At 39.3% G+C, this 24,420-nt stretch overlaps 1 protein-coding gene across 4 annotated transcripts; it reads right to left on the bottom strand.

Annotated features, from left to right (window-relative positions):
• Positions 1-9,165: 9,165 nt before the first annotated feature.
• Positions 9,166-20,517, bottom strand: AAR2 (AAR2 splicing factor). 4 transcript variants are annotated; one of them, XM_020801111.3, is made up of 4 exons: positions 20,368-20,517; positions 17,997-18,796; positions 14,000-14,229; positions 9,166-10,616 (listed from the first exon to the last, which is right to left on the bottom strand). In XM_020801111.3, the coding sequence occupies exons 2-4, from the start codon at positions 18,751-18,753 to the stop codon at positions 10,449-10,451; spliced, it is 1,155 nt and encodes a 384-aa protein (XP_020656770.2). In that variant the 5' UTR covers positions 18,754-18,796; positions 20,368-20,517; the 3' UTR covers positions 9,166-10,448. The 4 variants fall into 4 exon arrangements, with proteins under 4 accessions (XP_020656770.2, XP_078249344.1, XP_020656772.2 ...); XM_078393218.1 differs by having other exon boundaries at positions 19,282-20,455; XM_020801113.3 differs by lacking the exon at positions 20,368-20,517 and adding an exon at positions 19,984-20,054.
• Between the last annotated feature and the right edge of the window lie 3,903 nt (positions 20,518-24,420).

Below are 24,420 nucleotides of genomic sequence, written 5' to 3'. Positions count from 1 at the left end.
TCAAAATGTTAGAGTGGTCTTTAAGGAGCACAGAACACTGATAGCCAATTAGAAAGATATCTGTGAAAGAGCCATTTTGGCTATCTTCAGCATCAGCTCCCACTGGGGATACTATTGCTAACACGGGATATCTTTTGCGGGCTTTCCGTTTATATAACCGTCCCCACAGAGAATATCTTGTCAAAAGAAGGGTGAAATTGGCACAGTCTCATGGACAGTTGTAATAATACAGAGGCTTCTCATTATAAAAATGCCTTCTTTTTGTTCCATAAAGCAAGTGGACATTTGTTTGGGAACATTGTGCCTTATGACGAATGAGGCTTAAGTAAACAAACTAGACAAACTGAAAAATCTGTTCAAAAAATTATTTCCTTCAGTGTGATGGATGTTCGGTCACCTCATTCACCTCACCATTGGGGTGCCCAGTAATGAAATCATAGAATAGTTGAGCTGGAACGGGCCCATAAGGCCATCAAATCTAACCCCCTGCTCAATGGAGGCATCCAAATCAAAGTAGATCTGACAGATGATTATCCAATTTTCTCTTGAATAAAGAGAAATAAACCTATGAACAGTGAAAATTATGTTTCAATTTATTTTTTAGAAGAATTTTATGAAAATTCTCAATTTTCTTTACATTTGGGATGGGAAAAATGGGCAATTTTAAGAAATTCAAATGTAGGTGAAACTGTCAATGGCAAATTAATCTACATAGGCCCATGATTTGTTGTGTTTAACTCTTGATCGTCTGGGTTTAAATGGTTGTGTGTTCAACCATGTTAATTTTGAATCAGGCATAACAATAATTCTGTGCCATCAAGGTGGTTCCAGTTAATGACAATCTTCCCTGTGTTTTTTAGTATAAATTAATCAAAAGTGGTTTACTAATCCCTTCATTTGATAGCAATTGTAACAGTGCCACGCAGGTCATAGCATTTAACCCCATCAGCCACACTCAGTTTGGATGATCTCAGCTGTCCCCTCTCTCAAGAGAGCAAACTGGACATTTTGACACCCAGTCCCTGTCTTTGAAGCCTGGTGTTCCAACCACTGAGCTGTACAACTTTTGAATTAGGTTTAGCACCTCTTTTTTCCTAAAAGGCTCCCATCTTTAACACCTGTATGACATTAAGTTCATTATGGCCTTCTCTATTCTGCAATGTCAGGCTCGCGCAGACTGGTCACGTTAGTCTGTATAAGCATATCAGGCATAATCCAAAGAAACAAAGCAAAGCAAAGCAAAACAAGACAAGACAAAACCATGAGGCATCTTAAAGCCTATTATATGTTAATGCAAACTTTTGTGGACATGTCAACTTCATCAGACATACGAGAACAGAATGAAATGTTGCATGAAATATCACTTTCATACAAAATATTCATTGGGTGTATGTTACATTTACATACAGTAATTTATGGCTTATGTTGTTTTAGGGCTCTGTTGTAAAAGTTCCTCAGGAGACAGAAAACAGACACCAGGCCTGGACAAAGATGAGGGGAGAGAGGAGGCAGGCAACACTCAAAGACTGTGGCTAATGAATTTTCCTGATTTAAATTGGAAAGAATTTCATATTGATTTCTTTTTCAAGAATTTGCCAAAATTTGCAAATTACATTACTTACTCCAAAGGTTTAAACTGGCTGAATGAAGATAAAGCAAAACAGACAGCTTTCTTCCACAGTTCTTCAAGGAATGCCTTCATGGGGATACTAGCATCCATGGAGGTGCTCTTTATGGGTACACGGGAGTTTCTCCTATGTTGCATCCAGACTATGGAATGCACCGTATAGAGTTGGGATCATTTTTGGTGATTTCAGGAAGAGGTGAAGAGATATCTTTTGAAACTGGCTTTTCAAACTATTAAGCATTTACTGTGAGAATGTTTCACTATTACGTTTATAGACTGGTCTTAATGATTTTATGGGTGAGTCTGTTTTCTGTTCAATTGTTTTTAGTCTGTTTTTCGATGTTTGCATGCTGCCTTGGGTACTACGCAGTAGTGGAAAGGTGGAATAGAAGTATAATAAATAAATTAAAATAAATGTCAGAGCTGATAGTACACTGACAAGCAGGGGAGACGAATGTGTTCAATAGAGGACACCACTGTCTGTCTTTTTCTCAGCACATATGTACATAATAACATATACATGGAAGGTGAAGAAAACACATGCAAAAAAATTTCCATTATCCCTCCACACTCACTATGGTTTGGATTGGCGTAATTCAATGCCTGCAGAACTGATACCTCAAACTGTAATAGGATATATAATCAATTTGTTAATGTATAAGGCAGTAAACAACAACAACAACAACAACAACAACAACAACAATAATAATAAATAGAACATCATAAAAAGGGCAATGAACCTAGTAATTATCAGCCAATTATATGTCTTCCAACAATGTTCAAGCTCTGCACAGGAATAATTGCAAGATCAATATAATATAATTATTTAATTGAAAATTCCCTGTACCCAACTGAACAGAAAGGGAACTCCCAAAAGTCAAGAGGCACGACAAATCAGCTGCTTATTGATAAAATGATACTAAAGTATGCAAAAAGATTTTTTAAAAATCTTAACACGGCCTAGAAAGACTATAAAAAGTTATTTGACTCATTCTCACACAGCTGGATTAATACCTGCCAAAAAATTTTTGGGATTGCCCTGTTTCCCCAAAAATAAGACCCAAGCTGAAAATAAGCCCTAGTATGATTTTTCAGGATGCTTGTAATATAAGCCCTATCCCCGAAATAAGCCGCAGTTAAGTGAAAGCCCGCCCTCTATCATTGTGCAGCAACCCAAAGAAGATAACATGACTTTATTTGAATAAATGTAGATAGTTGTACATGGGGGGGGGGGGAAATCCCCTGAAAATAAGCCCTAATGCGGTTTTTGGAGCAAAAATTAATACAGAACCCTGTCTTATTTTCAGGGACGTACGGTAGTAAAAAAATTCAGTAGTTTCTCAAGAAAAACATGGGAAAATGGAAAACTGTTTTAATGTCCTATGGTGAGGACCTGGCAAAGTTAGCATCAAAAGAGGAATATTTCAAGTGAATTCTTTGTCACCACTACTGTTTAACATCTTACTAATCCCCATGTTGTGGGACATGGTGGTGCTACAGGTTAAACCGCAGAAGCATCTGTGCTGCAAGGTAGGAGGACCGGCAGTCGTAAGATCGAATCCATGCAATGGAATGAGCTCCCGTCGCTTGTCCCAGCTCCTGCCAACCTAGCAGTTTGAAAGCATGTAAATGCGAGTAGATAAATAGGTACCACCTCGGTGGGAAGGTAAAACAGCGTTCCCTAGTCACGGTGGCCACGTGACAACGGAAACTGTCTTCAGACAAGCACTGGCTCTACGGCTCGAAAACTGGGATGAGCACCGCCCCCTAGAGTCAGACCTGACTGGACTAAAAATGTCAAGTGGAACCTTTACCTTCATCTAATCCCCATGTCAATAATTTTAAATAAAACTGTATTGGTCTACCATATTTCAGAACAAGCAGGAAAAATCAATCATCTGTTATACATGGATGACCGAAAATTATATGCAAAAAGCACCACCAAGATAGAATTACTGCTAAACACAGTGCAAATATTTAGTGAGGATATTCAAAATTGACAAATGTTCAGCTCTGTCTATACACCTTGGCAAGATCCAAAACCTAGATGGAATAGAGTTAGAAAATAGTGATATTATAAAGTCACTGTCAAGTGATGAAAATTATAAATATCTTGGAATAGTAAAAGCATATAACAACCTGCATACAAAAGTTAAAGAACTGACAGAAAGGGAATATATCAAGACTCCAGAAAATCTTAAAATAGACATTAAATGGTGGAAATACAACCAAAACCATTAACACATGAGTAGTTCCAGTAATTAGATAGTCAGCTGGAATAATAGATTGGGCCCAAAATGTATTAGAAGAATTGGATCAAAAAACATGGAAACTAATAAACATCCATTATGCACTACATCAAAAAAAAGGGATGTGGGAAGATTATATTTATCATAAAAAATTGGAGGCTGTAGATTACTGCAAATACAGAAGGTAGCAGAGGAGGGGGAAAAGAAGCCTAAATAATTATATTAATACTTTAATAATTATATTAATACACAGTACATATATTAATACTTATATTAAGAGAAAAATAACTTAAGGCAGTAAAAATGGAAATATTTTGAAAACAAGATAAACAAAGGCTCTATATAAGAAACAACGGTTTGAAAACAAATAAAACAGTTAGAAAAATAAACCACTAGATGGATAACACCTGAGAAATATTGATGGAAAGCATGATCATTTCAACATGGGCATGGCTAAAACTTGGAATCCTTAAGAAAGAAACCGAAGGCTTGATTTTTGCTGCACAATAACAAGCACTCTAAACCAATGTGATGAAAGCTAAGATCCAAGGAATTAGTGGTAACAGCAAATGTCAACTCTGCTAAGAAAAAGATGAAACTGTGTCACACCTCATCTGTGAATGTCCAAAGATGGCACAAACATTACAAAATTAGACATGAGAGTAACAAAATTCGTGCACTGGTCATTATGCAAAAAAATGTAACTTGCCAGCTTCCAAAAACCCATGGGAAAACCAGGTAGAGAAGGTGTAAGAAAATGAGGAAGTCAAGATCTTGTGGGATTTTTGGATGCAAACTGATAGATACCTAGGACTTAACACACCAGACATAGTAGTAATAGAAATGTCTGGATCATTGACACTGCAATTCCTGGAGATGTCAGAGTTGAAAATAAAGAATTGGAAAAACTAACAAAATATAGAGATCTGGCAATTGAAACATCTCACTTGTGGATGAAACATGCTTCGGTGGTCCCCATAGTCATTGGAGCTTTGGGAACAAAATCAAGAAATTTCATACAGTATTATAAGCAATTGTAGATTTCAGAAATAACATAATCAAAGCTACAAAAAACAGCAGTATTAGGAACAGCATATATACTACGTCAGTACATAACAGATACTTAGGTTTTTGGTTAAAAATTGTATCTGATATGCAATACCAGTCAATGTTTTCATAATTTTGATTGTGCCTGTTATTTTTTAAAATAATAACAACAACAACAACAACAACAACAGCAGCAGCAGCAACAGCAACAACAACAACAACAGTGTGCTGGCAAGTCCATTCTGCCTTATGACAACTCTTTTCAGGGTTTCCTAAGTAGAGTGTACTCAGAAGTGGTTTACCATTTCCTTTTTCTGGGGTGCCCTGGGACTGTGCATCTTGACCAAGGCTACAAAGGCTGGTTTTTCTGAGATGCCGAGTGAAGAATTGAACTCACAACCTTTGACTCCACAGTTAGGCACATAACTCATCTCAAAAGCCTGCTCTGGAAGGCTGAGAAATTCTCTGGACCTAGTTTTCAGGGAGCACTGGGGGCTGAAGGGAGGAGGGGGGGAAGTACAGTTGTAGTATTAGCACAATATGAGACTTAGGCCAATATTTTTTTTACCCAAGCACACCATTTGTCCATTAGTATCTCTAACATGTCATTTCTAATATACCTTAACTGAGAACCCAAAAGGAAAAAGGACATCACAAAGTGACTCATACTGGCTGTCAAACACCTTCTAGGGGTGCAGGAGTTTATGAGAAGGGCCCATAAGTATAACATTTAGTCAAAAGCTGCAACAGAGAAGAACTCATAGTCTTCCAGATTTTGCTGGAGTACTACTCAATATCCTTCTTAAACCATCAGCCTTAGGTATCACAGACAATGGTAAGGAATGATGGGACTTACAGTCTATTAACATTTAACTGTCATGCTCTTGTGACGCTTGTGTTGAAAACACTATTTTGGCACAATCTCTTCAACATGCCCACCATTGGGTGAATAGCTTTCTTTTTGCAGCCTATTTAAATCAAATGTAGTCCCATCTATATCAAGCTTTTGCTTTTAAAGGGAGGGAAAAAGCCCACCTCATCTGTCTCTCTAAATAAAAACCTAGATATCTGGAAACACAATTTTCCAAGTCAACTATTCTATGTTCAAAAAGACAAGAAGGAAAAAAAGGAAGGTAGTGCTTTAGCTGTTAGCTTATGTATCTGTTACTACTACGGCTATGGTTTCTCCCCTGCCCATTGGCGGCTGTTGCCATGGTAACCAACAATTGCTGAATTTTCCAGGAGGCATTGAAAGTGTTCTGGCACCTTGTACTAGGCAATTCCTGAAAGTATCCTGTTGCTGCAATTCGTGCTATGAAAACAACAAAGGTGGGGATTTTACTGATGCATACACTTGTCCAACTATTTCAAGGCAGTTGCCTGAGATGGTCAGGGAATGGGCAGCAGATAAAATTGTGTGTACCACAAGATCATCCCTTTGCTCCCTAAGGTAGTGTCATGCCTTGTTCTGGATTTTGCTCTATTGGTAAAACAATGTATTTATTTATTTATTTATTTATTTATTTATTTATTTAATTTCTATCCCGCCTATCTGGTCTTATTCGAACAAGTAGGATTCAACTGCCAATACGTTTGGTTTTTGGACCTAGAATGATACGCCCTTTACCTCTGGGCTGTAAAATGTCTGTGGCCACTCCTGTTGATACAGGAAGACTACATAGACATTTCAAAGGCAGGTCATCATATGAATACAAAGCAACGAAGCAGTTCTCAGAGAATGCTAGTTTTCTGGAGATACTAAAAGCTAGTTGGAAATTCTAAATGTTTTTTAATTCCCAACAAAACAAAACAAGGAATGTCAGGTCATTTGGGCTGGAAAAGAACCCTTTTAAAGGTGTGCATTTTAAAATTAGTCTGGGGATGCAAGCTTCTGCTGCTTATCAATTAACCGCTATCCAAACCACCTCTACTCCTTCTTCTTCTTGCCTGGAGAAATTTCAGAGATGTCATTTGGCAATTCAACATGCAAGGATTTTGTGACACGTGTGTGTAGGCTCTTTCTTCCCAACCCTCAGGGGAGCACAAAGACCTTCAAGCTGAAGTTGACAAATGCCACTGGAATCTGGAGATAAGCTCCACTGGGAAGCCAGTGTGTTTCAGTCTTGGCAATTGAATAGCAATGCCTCCGTGGGACGACCTAGTTCAGCAAACTCCAAGGCCTGGGTGCCAGTCTTTTCAGCTAAGATTTATGCAAAACCATTCATGTGAGTTAATCTTAGAGGGACATGAGGAGTAAGTAACAGAAGGGAAAAATACTCACTTGGGAATATTTGAGCATATATTACTTTACTGTATTGACCACACTACCGCATTTCTATTAAACTCAAAGGTTGTTGTGTCATTTGTTCATTCATCCTTAATGAGGCCTCCATATTAGAATCTCATATTTATGTCAACGTATGAATGAGCCTGGGATGGAGTCTGCAGGCATGGTCTGTTAGCTAAATTTTTTGTAAAACAGATAGACGGAGGTGTAAAAGCTAGCTTCAACTGAGTGAAAAAATGTAGTGGCAATTAAAAAGAAAATGGAAAAGGAGCAAAGATCAACAAAAACTCAGGCAACAGATTTACACATTGAATTACAATTTGTTATTGTTTAGTTGTTAAGTCGTGTCTGACTCTTCGTGACCCCATGGACCAGAGCATGCCAGGCCCTCCTGTCTTCCACTGCCTCCTGGAGTTTGGTGAAATTCATGTTGGTCACTTTGATGACACTGTCCAACCATCTCGTCCTCTGTCGTCCCCTTCTCCTCTTGCCTTCACACTTTCCCAACATCAGGGTCTTTTCCAGGGAATCTTCTCTTCTCATCAGATGGCCAAAGTACGAGCCTCAGCTTTCCAATACGAGGCCAAAGTAAAAGCCTCATATTGGAGCCTCAGCTTCCCTAACTGAATTACAATAAACCCTTCAATAAAGTGGGTAAAGTGAGGAGGAAAGAACCCAAAGATCTGCCACTTAAGAAATACACAAGTACAGTATTTCTTTTAAAAGTTACGCACATGATGGAAGATGTAACTAAATACTATATAGCTTTGATACATAACCAGAAAGGCAGCATCCTATGCAAATGATGTCAGCGGAAGATGGCAGGAATGGAGCTGCAGCTTTGTTCACAGGCACAGCCTCAGAAATTTACCACCATCTCCAACTTTCTCTTTCAGTCATTCACTGCACCTGGCATTCAGCTTTTATCGACTAGAAGGACTGGAACTGTTTCAGTCCTTAACTATATTTGACTCTATAAACCAAGCCTACCCTTCCCCAAACTGGGCCTCACTGAGTCCTTCTAGATGTCCCTATTCTGATGCCCTCCAGAGGTGCTGGGCAATAGATGGCCATGTTTCCGGGAAGGCAATCCAGCACACCTGGAGGGCTTTAGATTGAGGAAGGCTCCCCCATGTGTCATCTTAGGTCCCTGGCAGATACGAGGATACAAATGTGGCAAGTGGAAATAAGGTTGCAGAAGGTTCTGGCCCACAGTCCTGAGGTTCCCAAAGAGTGCCCCCAAACAAAAGGGATCTCTGAGAAACCTCAGAATCTGAAACAGACGAAGGGGGGGAGGAAGTTTAAATCAAAGACTTGTGTCACTAGCTGATCCCATTATCTTCACAGCACAGGGTAAAGTTACACCAGCTGGATTTTAGCCAATGGCAAGCTATTATTAGTTCAAAAGTGAAGCTAATGCTTTTTTATTTCCACTAGAGATAGGAGTACTCGTATACAAATATGAATATCCCCATGCAGCTAGACTTAACAAGGGTCCAGCCCCTGGGGCCACACCATCCATTCCTGTGGTGTCCACTCTGGTGGTGGCCCTGCTCATCCTTCCAATCACACCAGAGTGCCACTCTCTTCCTGCTTGGCTGGCCTCTCAGCAGCCATGCAGGGAAACTTGTCCTCCCTCCCCTGCTTGGAAGGAAGAGAGCGGCACTCCAGGCCTGATTGGAAGGATGAGCAGGGCTGCCACCAGACCTATGAATGGATGGTATGGCCCCGGGGGCGGGGGTTCCAGTGGCACAGGGATATTCGTATACGACAACCCCCATCTCTAATTTCCACCTTTCACCCATGGTAGAAAGAGGCAGCAGCTTGTGAATTTAACACCAGACCAACATTCTACACGTTTTTGAAGACAGGTTATAGGAAGGAACAGAAAGTCGAGATCTATGCAGATGATGAAAAACATTTAGCCAATGTATAACATTTGAATACTAGCCACCTTTACGTATGATACATACTTTATTTTAAATGTGTCAAACACGATAAACAGTGTTTTCATCCCCATGGTAGCAACCCAACAATACCTAAATGTGTGCACTTGTTAAAATATGTCACATATAAATGACTTTAGGGACATTTTCTAAGAAAACCTCAAACAGGAAAATTTATTGTGTGCTGAACACTAACACATAGGTTATCTTGTTAAACACACATGCTGACACTAGGAGCCTAATAACCTGGAAAGACTAACAACTGAATCCCTACACAGTAGGGTTCTTGCTTGAAAAATTCAGCAGCATCTCAAACCCCAGAGAAAGCATTAGGAGATAACAAACTTGCTGTAGGCTGCTTCACAGAATATTCAGTGCTCTTAAATAAAAACAGAAAGCTATTCTGAGAGGATGTGAGTAAAAAAAAATGCAGCTTTTTATTAGCAATTTAAACAGAAGACTGTCCCTGATTCAAGATGGGATTTTAATTTTCTTTCATAATTTGGAACACCTGTGGATTTTTGTTGCTCTGAAAAAAGGCAGGGAAATAATCTGCTGAGGCAGAGAGAGATAATAAAATAAAAGTGATGGGACCATTTTAGCACATTAAGTCTACCACCCTAAGAAAGTTATCAAGAAAGTTTCTAGTCAATGAAAATGCCTTTAATAAAAATGAATCACTGATGTTTACAATGAATGACAAGCTACATTGTGTGGGCTAATTTCATATACAGTGTTTATAAGATCTTTCTATTTTGCACTGTATAGATCAAGCATATGTTAGATAATAATTTACAGTTTTCTGACTATAAAGCTTTTCTAGCTTACTACTTTCCCACTTACACACCAAGGAACTAAACAACAGGCAAATCAAGACTGAAAACTGCAACCTAAAACAAAGTTTTTCAACAAATAAAAGTGTATCCATGAGTCACACAGTACAGTCCTATGCATGTTTACAAAATACTGAACTCCACAAACTGAAGGGAGTAAGATCAATGGGGTATACTCCCAAAGAAATATAGATGAGACTGCAGTGACAAACGAACTAAGCCAGAGCAAGCCATAAAAAGAACATGACTGAATCTGGTGTTCAATCAAGTCCACATTTTCCAAAATGTTTAACTGTTTCCAGCAGGAATGTGTTGTCTTATGGCACTTCTCCATTCTGCCTCCTTAAAAGGAAGAGGAATAATATATGTAAAGTATGATGGTTCTGCTGAATGCAGATCCAAAAAAGCTACAACAGAAAATACAACTTTAAAAATAAACAGAAAGAGGGAGAAGTTCATTCAGTCCACAAGAACACCTTCTGGTAGTTCCACTACTACTGGGGCACAGTCCTCTGGCTCTGCCTCAAAATCCCATTTGAATTTCTTGGTTAGATGGGCTTTAAATCTCTCTGCCTTCTTCCTCAGAGTCCTGTCAACAGCTGGGCTGCATGTGTAGGAGAAGAACACCTAGAAATATATATTATACAAGTCATTGAATAAAATAGTATAGATTAAAAGCACAATACATTCTGTGGTATTTGGAAGCGATTTAATTAAAAATAAATAGATTTTTCAAGAATCAGCCTCATGGTTAAAGGTGGAGGAGACCATTATCAAAAAATTAAAATTAATTAATATAACTGATTGTATTAATTGAGTCTTTATTTTTCATTCTGTCATACACAAATGCATTATATTTTCACATAATAGTCTTTTAAAAATTGTGCTGCTGACCCATCACACCTGTGTTTAATTAAACAAGAACTTTCATCTCAAAGCTCATCTCATCCACTGCTATGCTGAATTTGTTGCACATAATTCATTTCCAAGGCAACAGACTGATGGCTATAACCAAAATCATTCCCATTACAGGATGAAGGAGAAAACACGTAAGTGTCCATTATAAGAAAAGAACACACCGACAAATAGATAATATAAACCTAAAGATGCAAGAGAACATAATAACAGGGTTGCATGGATGAACAGGGATCTAAAGCCAGATTGCTATGGCCAAAATCAGCCACTGCGCCCATTTCACTATGCTGTTTTGACAACAGCAGACTTCCGTTGGGCACACTGACTTGGTCTAAAGAGACAACATGAGAGTAAGAGATATTAACACAGGGCTTCTGGAGGGTCTTTGAATACCTTTTGTACAAAGCCTTTGAAATGAAACAACAGCAGACTTAAGTCTTGCAGCTCAACAAATATAATTTTAAGTAATGGATGGAGGATTGTCGACAGCCACCTGCTGTCACAACTCGTTTATAACTGTCATAAATGATGCCTCCTCCAGCTGTCTGGAAAAAACAGAAAATTACATTGCTTCTCTGTTATTACAACACTGAAGATGAAGAATCTATAATTATTACACAGCCTGATTGAATTTCAATTTGCTGGGAAGATTACTGAGGCAGCAATGTCCACACCTAAAGAGTGTGGCTTGGATCCAAAAGACTGTGCTCAATATTCTATACACGCACGAGGGCAAATGTCTCGCTTTCCCAGCATAATTCACTTCCCTTCAAAGGTCAGAATGTTTGCAGATTTTCTGGAATAACACTGGGTGAGACATGAAGAAGTGCCAATGGTTAGAAACGTTGGGTGTCCTTGCTTGTGTATATCAGAATTTTATCTCTTGATCCTGGTCTGCTGTGATTAAAAAATTATAAAATTTTACTGCTTCAAGCACTATGCCAATGTTGTTTTCAGGAATAAAAGCAGCACTTATCCACCATGCAAGGAATTCCTTCTTCCTATTTTTTTAAAAAAATATTTTACTGTTACTATTAGCAGCTATCTTGTATTATTATATTTGCCAGGGTAAAACCAGAAAAAGAAAAGTTACAAATTAAGATGCCTCAGGGAGGGTTTGGTGCCTCCTTTAATGGGTCTGACAGCAATTATGTTGTGCCCCTGCTGTGGTTTTAGGTTGGGAGACCCCTCAAAACTGGAAATCTCTTTGAACATCTCAAGGAGCAGCTAAAACTGGGGAAACTGTCCTCTGTAGCCACTAATGAGTTAAATGAGTTTATTTTAATTAAAAATATTTGTGTGAGTGAGGGGAGCAGGTGCAAATGCAGCCTCCAAGGTCCAGAGGAGGGCATGTTAGATTAGAGCTTCCCTTAATATTGCATATTCAAGGCAGCTAATGAATGCACCGTAGCCTCAAACTATTACAGTACATACATATTAAAATGTAACAAACACCAAGAATCCTCAATATGCAAAGTAATAATATGTGAAACACACAAGTGAGTTGGATGTGGTCCACTCCCTCTGCTGCTGTACTTTACACCAAAAGGTGTATTACTGTTTTAGGAGTGGAAACAGTGAAGTATTAGTAATTAGGCAATTGAGTTAGGTCTTCCAGCTCTACAACTCAGTTCTAAAGAAAATCAAAAGGTATACAATATGTCTTCTCTCTTTCAATTTGATACTTCACTGACTATTTTTAATAATATTTTTCACTATCTGTTCAAAATAAAGTGAAATTATATCAGCTTGAGGAGGTTCATATTCTGCTTTGGTGATGTGAAAACTCTATTTAATGTGTAGTTTTAACTTGAATTACAGTGGTGCCTCACTAGACGATGATAATCCGTTCCACTGAAATCACTGTTTAGCGAAATCATTGTCTAGTGAAAAGCATTTCCACATTGGAATGCACTGAAACCTGTTTAATGCGTTCCAATGGGGAAGAATTGTCATTGTCTAGCAAAGATCGGCCATAGGAAAGCCGCTTTACAAACCGCCAATCAGCTGTTTAAGTCGCTGTCTTGTGAAGCTTAGGTCCTGAAAACACCTGTTTTGCAAGCGCGGGGGGAGCTGTCAAAATCATCGTTTAGCAAAAATCGGTTTGCGAAGCAGGGACCAAACATTGTCCAGTGAAATTCCCCCATAGGAATCACTGTTTTGCGAATCGCTATAGCGATCGCAAAAAGTCAATGTCTAGCGAAAAAACTGTCATGCAGGGTAACTGTCTAGCGAGGCACCACTGTACTGGTACACAACTTCACTGCAGCACTTAGCAAAGGAACCGTCTAATGTGAAAGCTGAGAGAGTCTGTTCCTCCGCTGTCTGAGGAAGTGGACTTGACCACGAAAGCTCACATTAAAACATAGAAGTTAGTCTTTAAAGTGCCAAAACATTTTTCTTCCTTATTTTTTTTCTGTTTTGTCGTGATATGCTAGCACAGACTAACGTGATTACTTCTAAAACTGTTCCTCCTCTGTAACTCTTTATTTTATACTTATTGCATGCTTCCATACTGGTACAGAAATAAATGGCATGCGAGATATTCTGGAACCACAGATTATAACCAGAAATATAAAAACATCCAATCAATTCAGCAGTAGGTATGGTGTTCAATAAGGCTTACAACCCACCCACAGAGCTTTTCAATGAGTTGCTGCTTAGAATAAAGATCTCTACTGTTCTTTAATAAGGTGTTTCGAAGAGCAAATTTTGATACGGCAATCGCAATCATGGTTATGCATAATGTGACATCCGAGTGTAATAAATTTCCCATAACAGCCATAACAGCTAATAATGTCAAATGAGGGCATAAAAATGGATGTGACATCACATGCAACATATGAAAAACAGACAATGAGAAGAGGAGAGGATATGTGACACAAGATTGCTGTCATATCTATTTTCTTCCCCAAAGATAGTTTTCCATTTTTAAGCTGTTTTTTTTTAATTAAAAAAAAATCAAATCAAATTCAGCATTCTGGCCAAAATCAGCCAGAATGGAAGAGTCACACATTAAACTTCCACTGCATTTTAGACATCCATGCAATTCTTAGAAAAATTATCCACAATGATGCCTTCCAACTACACATTACCTGCAAGGTGTTTGTTAAAAAATTGTCTTGGGAGACTATGTCCACAAAGAAGTCAGGTGGGATTTCACTGAGTTGATGATACAGGATGGAAATGAGATTGCTGAACAGGGCTTGATGCTTTGTGATGGCATCTTCTGATCTGCACAAGAGATTCAGGAGTTTTTTCCAGTGCTCAAATGCGTCATACACATTCCCAATCAGGAAACAGATGAAGGCGAACTGCAGCTCCCCTGGGAATGTCACCAAGAAAACAATAAAAACACACCAACAAAATAATCTTTAGTTTTAATTGTAGTGGCATGACTAGAAGGAGCAGTAGTTTCATTATTTATTGTAAGCAATTTAATACTACTTTTCAAACATATCCTACGACCTTTATACAAAGGCTAAAGAAAATCTAAACACAAGAAGTATGACAAAACCAAAAACCATGGTATTATAAAAGTAGCACAGAACAATTATCAGCAATAAAATTATATCTAAAAAGCTTATGGGGGGAAAAGTTCTTTACAAGGTACCAAGGACAAAAAAGTAGATATCACATGCATCTCTCTGGAAAAAAAGTCCAGAATTAGGATACCATCAAGGAGTCTCTCAGCTTCACCCAGTCACTGAAAATAGGTATGTGTAAATACATCTGGAGACAGGTAGTCCTCCAAATATCATGATCATAGGCCATGAAGCGCTTTAATGGTCAAAATCAACACTTTCAGTTGGATCTAAAAGTGGTCTGGAAACCAAGGCAGTTGTCACAAGTAATGTGATAACATGGTCATTTTACCTGCACGTGGGAGAATAAATATTAGGCTACAGAATTTACTCCTCTACTAGCCCTGGGTGCACTCCCTTTGGGAGAGAAAATCCAGCACCATCTTATCTGCCACCAGTGAACTGCAAATAGGAAAGGGAATTTTCAATGATTTGCATCCTTCTTCCTCCCCCTCCCCCCCAAAAAGGCACTAGGAATAGAAGCTGACTCCCAAAAAGCTGAAAAGAATTTTGCAATTTGTATAACTGAATAAGGCTGGTTTAGATTTTTCACTTAATCCATCCTTAAGGATCAGAATGGGTCACAGCTAGAGATAGGCATGAACCGCTGATTCGGCCAATGGCTGAACAGGTGTTCTGTGATTCTGTGCCCAGCCCCTCCAGTGGGCAGCCACCTGAAAGCAGTGCCCTGGCTTTCCTGCCCTGCTTCTTCCAGGCACTGTCTTTGAATGGGCACCTGCCAGAGAAGATGGGCCACCAAAACACTGTTGGCCCATCTCTAGTCACAGCATTAAAAATAAAAATAAAAATCAACAATTAAAACACTTTGAACAAGGCCCCATAAATACAGGGTTGTCTTGATTTATGCCTAAATTCCTCCAATCTCTGGGGCTTGCACCAAGTGCACAAGGAAGAGCAAGGGATTTCTGCCAGTTATGCTAGCCTAATAGCAGGAGAGAAGCCTGCTGTTTATTACCTTTTGAAAGCCCTGGAGGTGCATGTTGCTGTGCACCTTTCTTGCCACAGGGGCATCTGACCTTAGCAAGATTATTTCTGGAAGCCAATGTATAATGCAAAGAAATCAGTAAAAACAGCTTATCCCAAACTGTGTGAAAAATGCAATTACAGAAGTGATTAAACAATCTGTACTGCACATGTGTTTCACGCCGCATGTTTTACTGTTGCATAAATCAGTAGAAGTAAAAGGATTCTGTAGACTATTAATCATAACTTTAATCTTGGAAAGACCATAGTCATTTCATTAAGAATCCCCATTCATAGTTTTCACCTCATGACACCTACAGGACATTATTCAAGAACATGTCTGCTAGAGCAGGCATTAATATATGCCCATAACTTCTGTATGGGCATATATTTCTTCAAGAAATATTAAAGTGTTAATACTTAGAAACACAAAACAATTTCAGTCCTCAAAGCAAAACTAATAATTTTACCACAAGGGGTCACCAACGCTGCACATGAGAAGTTTTTGGATTCCATTGTTCAATATTTATTTAAATATTTTCATACCACCTTTCAAGGCAAAGTCTTTCCATGATGGTTCACAAAACAACATCTTAAAACAATTACATAAAATACAACTAAAAAAAAAAAAACAATTTAAAACACCCACAATAGTGCAACAGTAACAATAGTGGAAAAAATTAAAAACAACCAGAATTATAAACAATCTGGAATACCCAGCTCTTTTAAAGCCTATTTAAAAACAGTCAGGTCCAGACATGTGCACATCCTTGTTTAAAGCATTCCACAGTGAAAGAGCTACTGTAGAGAAACGCCTATATTTTATGCTTACAAACCTAATTGATTTTAGTGCTGCAGAGCCAGCAACTGGGAGTTTGTTTCCCCATTGTGCCTTGTAGGGGAAGATCCAGATGTGTGGTCTCAAACAAGCTACAAGGTCCCAGACTATCCCCGTAAGAGGGGAATGGTAAATCACTTCCAAGTACTCCATATCTACAAAACCCTGGAAAGGGTCACTATAAGTCAGAACTGATGACATACAATTATTAAGAGCTGTCTGGATTGCTCAGTGAACTGGGTTGTTGTTTAGTTGTTAAAAGTCGTGTCTGACTCTTCGTGACCCCATGGAGCCAGGCCCTCCCGTCTTACACTGCCTCCTGGAGTTTGGTCAAATTGATGTTGGTAGCTTCGATGACGCTGGCCAACCATCTCGTCCTCTGTCGTCCCCTTCTCCTCTTGCCTTCACACTTTCCCAACATCAGGGAGTGAACTGGGTACCTGGTAGCAAAGGCAGAGGCTGGGAGTTCAATTCCTCACTGTGCTTTCTGGGAAAAGAGTCAGCCTGTGTAGCCTTGGGCAACCTGCACAATCCCAAAGTGGCCTCAGATGAAAGACAAACCACTTTACTCTATATCTAACTGGACTCAACTTGACAGCATGCTGTTATTAATACTACATCAACTGGGTCCCTCTTCTAAATTAGAGGGCCTGGACAGATGTGTATGGATGTTGGGTTTTGGTTGTTGTTGTTGTTTTCCCCTGAAATAACATGGTCTTAAGCCAGTTAGGGCTATAAAGGTGACAAGGGGCACTTTAATGAGATCACAAATAATCAAAGTCATATAATTCTTTCCAGTATGAAAGGCATTAGCACAGCTGGCACAGAACTGTTATTTGTTCTGACGACTAAGTGCTCATTAAACAACCAGGCAGAGCTTTCCCAACCAGATGAAACCTCTGAATTCTATTTAAAGCAAGGTGGATTTGATATGAATTTAAAAACTGGATTTTTGATTATTTAAATCAATTCGATTTAAAAAAAACATTAATTTGTATCCCCTCCCCTCATTTAAAGACAACCCTATGTAGAGCACATTAAAGTAATCGGTGTTTGTTGTTCAACATAATTTCTAAATGAACATGGGGAGATTCCTGCTACAGAGTACTTTACCATTAACTTCTATGAGTCTTTTAAGCACAGTACTATGTCTTGAAATAAAACTATGTCTGCCCTAATTGCCAAGGTACTTGTATCTTGAAAGCAGGGAGAGAGATATTTGGCTCTCAAAATCCTGTTGGGTTTGCAGCTCCTATAAGTATGAATTAATACAGCTTATGGTGAGGAATAATATTCATTTTTGGTAGTATCTATGATGTTGCATATTCTTCATCCCCGTTATATTGTTTTTAAAGTTCAAAAATAACTAAGTAAACAATCCTCCTGCTGTATCTGTTATATACTGTATTTAAAATATAAAATTTGGTTTATAAAGACAAAGTGATGGTCTTCAAGTTACTTTCAAATGTGTTTATGATTAAATTACAATTAAATTATATTGCACAAAAGAACACCTTAAAACAATTACATTAAATATAATTAAAATAACAAGACACAAATACTAGAAAAACCAAGAAGTTTTTTGGAAAGTTGCATATGAATCAAAATCTGAAATACATACTGAATTACTTTGAAAGTTACTCTGAAACATAAAAAGCAACTCCTATGAAAACAGGTTTAACTTACCAAGCACATCCTGAGAATTGCTGGCATACTGTTTATTGATCACTGTCTCTAAGGCATAGCTGAGGTCCATGCTGTGCCTGGTAACTTGCTCTGGTGTAGCATCTTTAGGGTACATTTGCTTAGGAATTTCTGTGAATCTGATCTCAGTGCCGGCTTTGAGTTTCATTTTGGGTAGCCGTGCCAGACCTTCTGCGTAACTTTTGCACTCTGTGTCATACCGGGGCAGGTTCTGTTCAATCCGATCTTTAGTGTACTTCCCAGCCAAGACAGGCAGTACTTCTGAAAAGGCACATATCTGTCCACTTTCTGGCTGCAGCTTCTGCATCACAGATTCATTAATGAAATTAGTGAGGGAAATCCATTTTTTAAGAGTGTCATATGGGTAAGGACCTAGAAATTTGTCCATCTCTTGGAGGTTAGCCCTCATTGCATCTGTTTCCTCTTCAGATGCAGGGGTGAGGTCCACCTCTTCTTTATCTTTATTCCAGTATAGGATTCGTAGATCACGTTGTTGCAAATTTAAGAAGAAGCCAGTGCGAGGACCACTTTCTTTCTTATTATTCTTGTCAACAGAGCTGTAGTGGAGGAAATGAATACCTGGTGGTATCATCTTGACTCCACGGAACTTGGGTCCCACCTGCCAATTGTTGTAGTCAATGCCAAATTCTGTTCCCTCTGGCACATTTAAGATGATAACTGTAGCACCTTCAAAAAAGAGCCGCTTTGCCAGGTCTGGATCTATCTGCATTTCTGCCATCTCAACTGTCCCCTTTGTTACAGCACAATTTCTTCCTAGTTGTCTAGGGGATGAAAAACAAAAACAAAACACATGTTGAGTATATGTTGCCAAACCAATACATACATGAGCCCCCTAAAGGGATGCTAACAGCTTGAGAATAATAACTTTCAGATTTAATGGTGAGAAACAGACTTCAAATTGTAGGGCTTGCTCATGGCATTTTGTTGCCAAAGGCAAGGAAAAATATGTTCTCATATCCCAGTTACCTATGGAAAGGAGTACCAGCTTTTGAATTTTTCTTCAGTAATAGTGACAGAACAGGATATGCCACTGCCCCTGAGGGTAAAATACTAGCTAATGGCAACCAAAATTTCAATTAATCAAAACTTTGGATCTGAGTTCCTCCAGTGTTTGCTGCTTAGTCAAAACATGCACAGTATTAAACGACATTGTTAGTTAACATTCTGCGAATTTTTGATTCAGCAACCAAAGACAGCAGATCACTGCCACCAGGTATCCGGATACTCAGAAGATAAAAAGATTTACCTTTATCAAGTAATGGTAGAAAGGCCAGTTCATTAAAAGAGAAATTATGGGATGTCTCTTCCAACAAGAAGACTATAAGTATGCATAAATAAAGTGCAATCCCTTAACTACTGCTATTACACTTTGTAACAGCAGCATGCTGGGCACTGAACAGAATGTAAATACAGTATAAGATGGAAGTAAAAGCTTCCGAGGGAAAGGGTGGTGACATAAGGTACTTCATTTAAACCACACAAACATCTTTAAACAGATTTAATGCCACAAAAATCCAACAGATGAAAACCCAGAGTTCTGTGGCAGGACACAGTCTTTGTATTTAAGGGTCCCAACCTCAGCACTTTTAAAAAGAACTCGGGCAATATGGTTGAAAACAACACGCTTGTCCAAAACCTTGGACAAAAGTCAATGACACCATATAGAAGCAAAAGAGCCCTACGCCTGATTCAGAATAAAGTGGTCTTTACGAAAACAACCCCCTTATCGACTTTTTCACCGTGCAGACGACAGAAATCACAACCATTTCCTGATAATTGCTTTAAACGATTTAACTATATAGGCTTGTAGTTATCTTAGAGCAAGACCGAGGAGTTGCTACAAAGACAGACGGCTCACTTGAGGTATTAACAAGTTCGAGGGAAAACAGAGGAAAGGAGAAGGCCTGGAAAAAATGTAAAATGAAGAGTTCTTCTCTTTCTTTCCTACCCCGATGGAGCATCTGAGCCGCCAGGAAGCTGCCCAATAACCAGAAGTTCAACAGGTGCACCTCCTTCAGGTAGGCGTCTTCCTACTGAGGGAGCTGCACCTGTTGATTGGTATGCTTATCAGACAGCCTCGTGGGAAGAGCAGAAGCCGTGGTAAAAGGAGAAGGGCAGTCACAGAGGAAACAGAGAGAAACACTGAGAGGTTCAGTCCGCTCTAAGGGGCGTCTGCGGGATGGAGAAAAGCGAAAGAGAGTGAAAGAGGGGCTGCGGAAGTTCTTAGATGCCGCCACGAAAAGGTGCCCGTCTGAAGGGCCGCCAACGGCAAGCGAAGCCGAACACCAAACAACCCCCTCAGGCAGAATAAGCCCCACCGCGCCGGTCACACCTTTCGCTGCACTCAGCAGAGCGTCAGGAAACCGTCCGAAGCAACTGCCTGAAAGGGGAACGGTCACAGAATCGTACCGGAGACCTTCCGGTCCCTGCGAAAAAGTTGCTCGGGCTGCCGCCGCGGCTACATTTCCAAAGGTTCCGCCTAGGCTCTTCTGATGAGGCTGCGGGCAGGCGCAAATCACCCAGGATGTGTGATTCGCAGAGGCTACGAAGAACCTCTGAAGGGAGAGGGATCATTAAGTTGAGATGTCGAACAGTTATCTTTGTTGGAAATAAAAGCTGTTGAGTTGAAGCATGAGAGTCGGTCTCCTTTATCCGACCAAAGAAAGGGTAAAGATGAGGTGGAAGCCGCTGAGAAGGGTCACGCTTTTAAGTGCACATTATTGTAAGTTAATAAATCTCCACGAACTTTACCCGTCGCATGCTGAGCCACGTGATAATGTTTTTTGAGATTTCTTAACTATGGCATTTCATATCTAAAAGTAACACTGCTTGTGTAACTGCAATAGGATTTCAGCTATTGGTTGCACACCCAATTGTGCAATCAGGTGCATGCCCAGAAACACAACCAGGACCTGTTAATGAGTAGCAATTTGTTGCCATAACTTTGTGCAGTTTCTCTGAAGAAGGTGTAAATTTGCAGTAGAATTCTGCCCAATACTTGAATCTGTCTTTATGAAGAATGAGGATAGATATATCAGATGATTCTTTTGCCACATTTTAACACATTCATAAATAGCATCAAAGTGATTAGAGATGGGTTTTTGCAGTTTCCACTTTTTAGAAAGTACAGGTATATGGTTTTTGAGCCATGGGAATTTCATTTCGTTTTAATGTTTGTACCCATAAACATGGGGAAAGACTAGCTCGTCTAAGTAGAAAGGTCTGCTGCTCATGGGACAGCTTGGGTTTCTTTTCCATGCTTTGTTGTTTTTCCTCCCTAGCTATGTTCTAAGAAGTGCTGGATTTTTTTTTAACTGAGGATGAGTGTGTAGGGTTTCCTACAACTGAGTGTTTCTGGCATTCGAGGTGTAATCACTTCAAGGCCAGATTGGCATTCTGCTGCTGCTGCTGTGTGATGTTTCCCAGCTCAAATGTTGATGTGGGCAGGATTCCTGCAGGCTTGGCATTTGAAAATGATTGTCATGATCAAAGTCACACGATGGGGGAGCCTTGGGCTTTGCTTCACATTTGTGTGCCTCCTTTCTCTACAGTAGCGTGGCCTGTGGACAAACCCCTATGGATATTTGCTCCAGTGAAAGTGTCGCTCTTCAGATGTTGTTGAACTGCAGCGCCGATCGCCTCTAGCTATCTAACAAGTGGTAACAAGTGTAGTCCAAAAACATTTAAAGGATCACGTGTCCTCCATTCCTGATGTATGATGTATAAACATTGTAAAATAATTCTTCTATGCAAAGTAGTCAAAGTGAAAGCAAAGTTTATTTAACCTTCTGCTTCTTTAAGCGTGTTTTATCAACAAGATTGTATAAGCATATAGAATTCTCTGCTACCAGAACTGAATAAAACAAGAGAGAAATTCAATAACAAGCTGTTCCAAGTGATACAGCCAGAGTGGCCTCTCCATATGAATCAGTCACTGGTCCTATGGGTATCTCTTCAAAATCTTATCCTTTTAACCAAATGTTGCTTAGTCTGACAGGTGATTTGAACAAGTATGGATCATGTTACTTCCCTCTGCTTACACTTATGGGCAGCAGATGATTCCAACCAGTATTCTTAATTCAGATGCTTGGAGACATCATTTGAACTGATTCCTGGGAAATCAGCAGGATGTATTTTCTTGAATTGTTATTGTGGTTTTAAAAATCACTCCACCTTTTTTATCCCATATTTCAGTTACCTGTTACCCTTTGAAAACCTGTTTGCTTTTCAGATAGCCTTTAGTTTACTAGCCATGTAATTGTTTTATTGATATGAAATTCTTCCCATCAGCTCAGACAAGTGTGCATTTCCCTCTTCCCCATTCTGTCTTTACAGCAGCATTTCAAAGTAGATAAAGCTGAGAGATTGTAGGTAACTCAAGATTACCTAGCAAGACTGTGCAAGAATTTGAACCAGATTTTCATGTAAAGTCTTCCTTTTGCTGTAAAGTTTACTTGGTACAGTAAACTTTACAGCAGAAGGAGGGGTCCCCAACCCAGGTCCATGGCCCAGTGCCGGTCTGTGGCAATGGCAGGACTGGGCCGTGAAGACAGATCTCCCACCCCCCTGCATGCACTCCCCCACCCCACCCCACCTGCACGCATGGCCCACCACCTGCAAGCACAGATGCCCCGCCCACCCACAAGTGTGTCCATCCCCTCCGTGAGCACGACCCGCCCCTCTGCAAGCACACTGTGCCCCTTTGTGCATATGCATGGAGTGTGCCCTCTTCCCTCCTTGAACGTGCCCTGCCCCACCCCCCAAAGTGGTCTGCGACTCAGAAAAGGTTGGGAACCACTAGTTTACAGGCTTTCGCTGCCTTGATGGGTTAATTGGAAATAGTAGAGCTCAGCTAAGTGACTCTGTACTGTAAGAAAGTATTTTCTGATTTCACTGGCTTGTTCATTATAACTTGAACATGCCAAACTGGCCAAAATCCTGTTGCATATCTCTGCCTGGTCAATGGAATGATGTCATCAGGTAGCTTACTACTGCTGGAAGACTTCCTTTTTCTGTTTTGAGGTGTGCACGGCTTACACAGCTATAGGAAGTCATATACTGTATACCCTGAAATTGAAAAAGAAAGTTTTTAAGAACTGTTGGACAACTCAATGATTTAGGTACCTGGCTGTGGAGCCAAAAGTTGGGAGTTTGATTCCCCACTGGGCCTCCTTGACAGGAGATGGACTCGATGAGTCATAGGATCCCTTTTCACCTCTGCAGTTCTAAAATGATGATTATAAAATACAAGACATAGTCTTTAACTAATATTATGTAGCAGATGCAAATTCTAATCAAAAACCTAAGTATCAGTTATATACCGGTATATTATATAGCATAATTATAATTATAATATAAATATTATTAATCAGTGGTAATCTGCCTCTGATTATAGCATTGTTCCTGTTGCATAGGCAGAATATGCCTAACAGGATTTCAGCCTTTTCATCATTTGGTAGCTGGCTGACTTTTTTTTTTTTTCCCCCTAGCCTCAATCATGGTATTCATCTAATTCAGTTGATGTTTAAAATGACATCTTCAGGTGTTTTTAAAAATTATTTGCAAAGATTGAAAGTGGGATTATACGTTGATTTGACACAATTTTATTGAATACAGAGGATGTATTACAGTTTGGGAAATAGTTTTGTTTGAGGGGAGAAAAACATTAAAACAGAAAACCTAACATATTTCCCCTACATATATGGGTTTCTGTTTATGTACCATTGACTGCAGTAAGGCTTTTTAAAATGAATTTAGGATTGTAGCTTGCATGTATAAAAACACTCAGCAACATCATGAAAAGAGCAGCCTGAAAAAGAAAACACTTGTTATTGATGTGCTGCTTAGATAAACCATACTGAAATAGGAAAATAAAGATTTTGTTGTAGAAGTATGCTATGATGACAGTAGAATCACATTACTCTTTTCAATTCAGAATCAACATTTTTCTTATTTCAACCTTGGCTGCAGAAGATATTATCTTCAATTGAAAGTAGTCAATGAAAACAGGAGTGAAGTATTCTTATGTTGTTGTGTTACATATGACAATCTTTTCTGAAGGATCAAACTCAGGGAGAACAAGATCTAGCCATCTGAAGCAGTAGTTGTTCTGTGGAGTGCTTATTGGTTCATTGCTTTTGATACCACAATGCACCATCCTCAGAACAGAGTTTCTGTTTAAAAGCAAGTGTTGCCCACAATCTTATTAGTTATGCCCCCAAAATAACACAGATGTATGCATATCACCCATCTATCTCTTGAGGGTGATCTGGTCTGTTTGTTTGTTTGTTTGTTTTCAAGTTAATTTTTTTGACAATTAACATGCATTGCTGCAACATTTACATATTTAAACGAGAATATATCACCTGGTTATTTTTCTAATAGC

Source organism: Pogona vitticeps, chromosome 4 (genome assembly GCF_051106095.1).
Source record: "Pogona vitticeps strain Pit_001003342236 chromosome 4, PviZW2.1, whole genome shotgun sequence".
Lineage (NCBI taxonomy): Eukaryota > Metazoa > Chordata > Lepidosauria > Squamata > Agamidae > Pogona > Pogona vitticeps.
Note: the sequence above shows the minus strand (reverse complement) of the source record. Positions and strands in the feature narration are given on the sequence as shown.

Bases quoted from the DNA above. Each gene is read 5' to 3' on its own strand.
- AAR2 (XM_020801111.3), bottom strand. From the start codon at position 18,753: ATGGCAGAAATGCAGATAGATCCAGACCTGGCAAAGCGGCTCTTTTTT. The intron at 14,230-17,996 runs GTAAGTTAAACC...TGACATTCCCAG, and splicing joins CAATTCTCAGGATGTGCTTG to GGGAGCTGCAGTTCGCCTTC. The intron at 10,617-13,999 runs GTAATGTGTAGT...ATATATTTCTAG, and splicing joins TTTTAACAAACACCTTGCAG to GTGTTCTTCTCCTACACATG.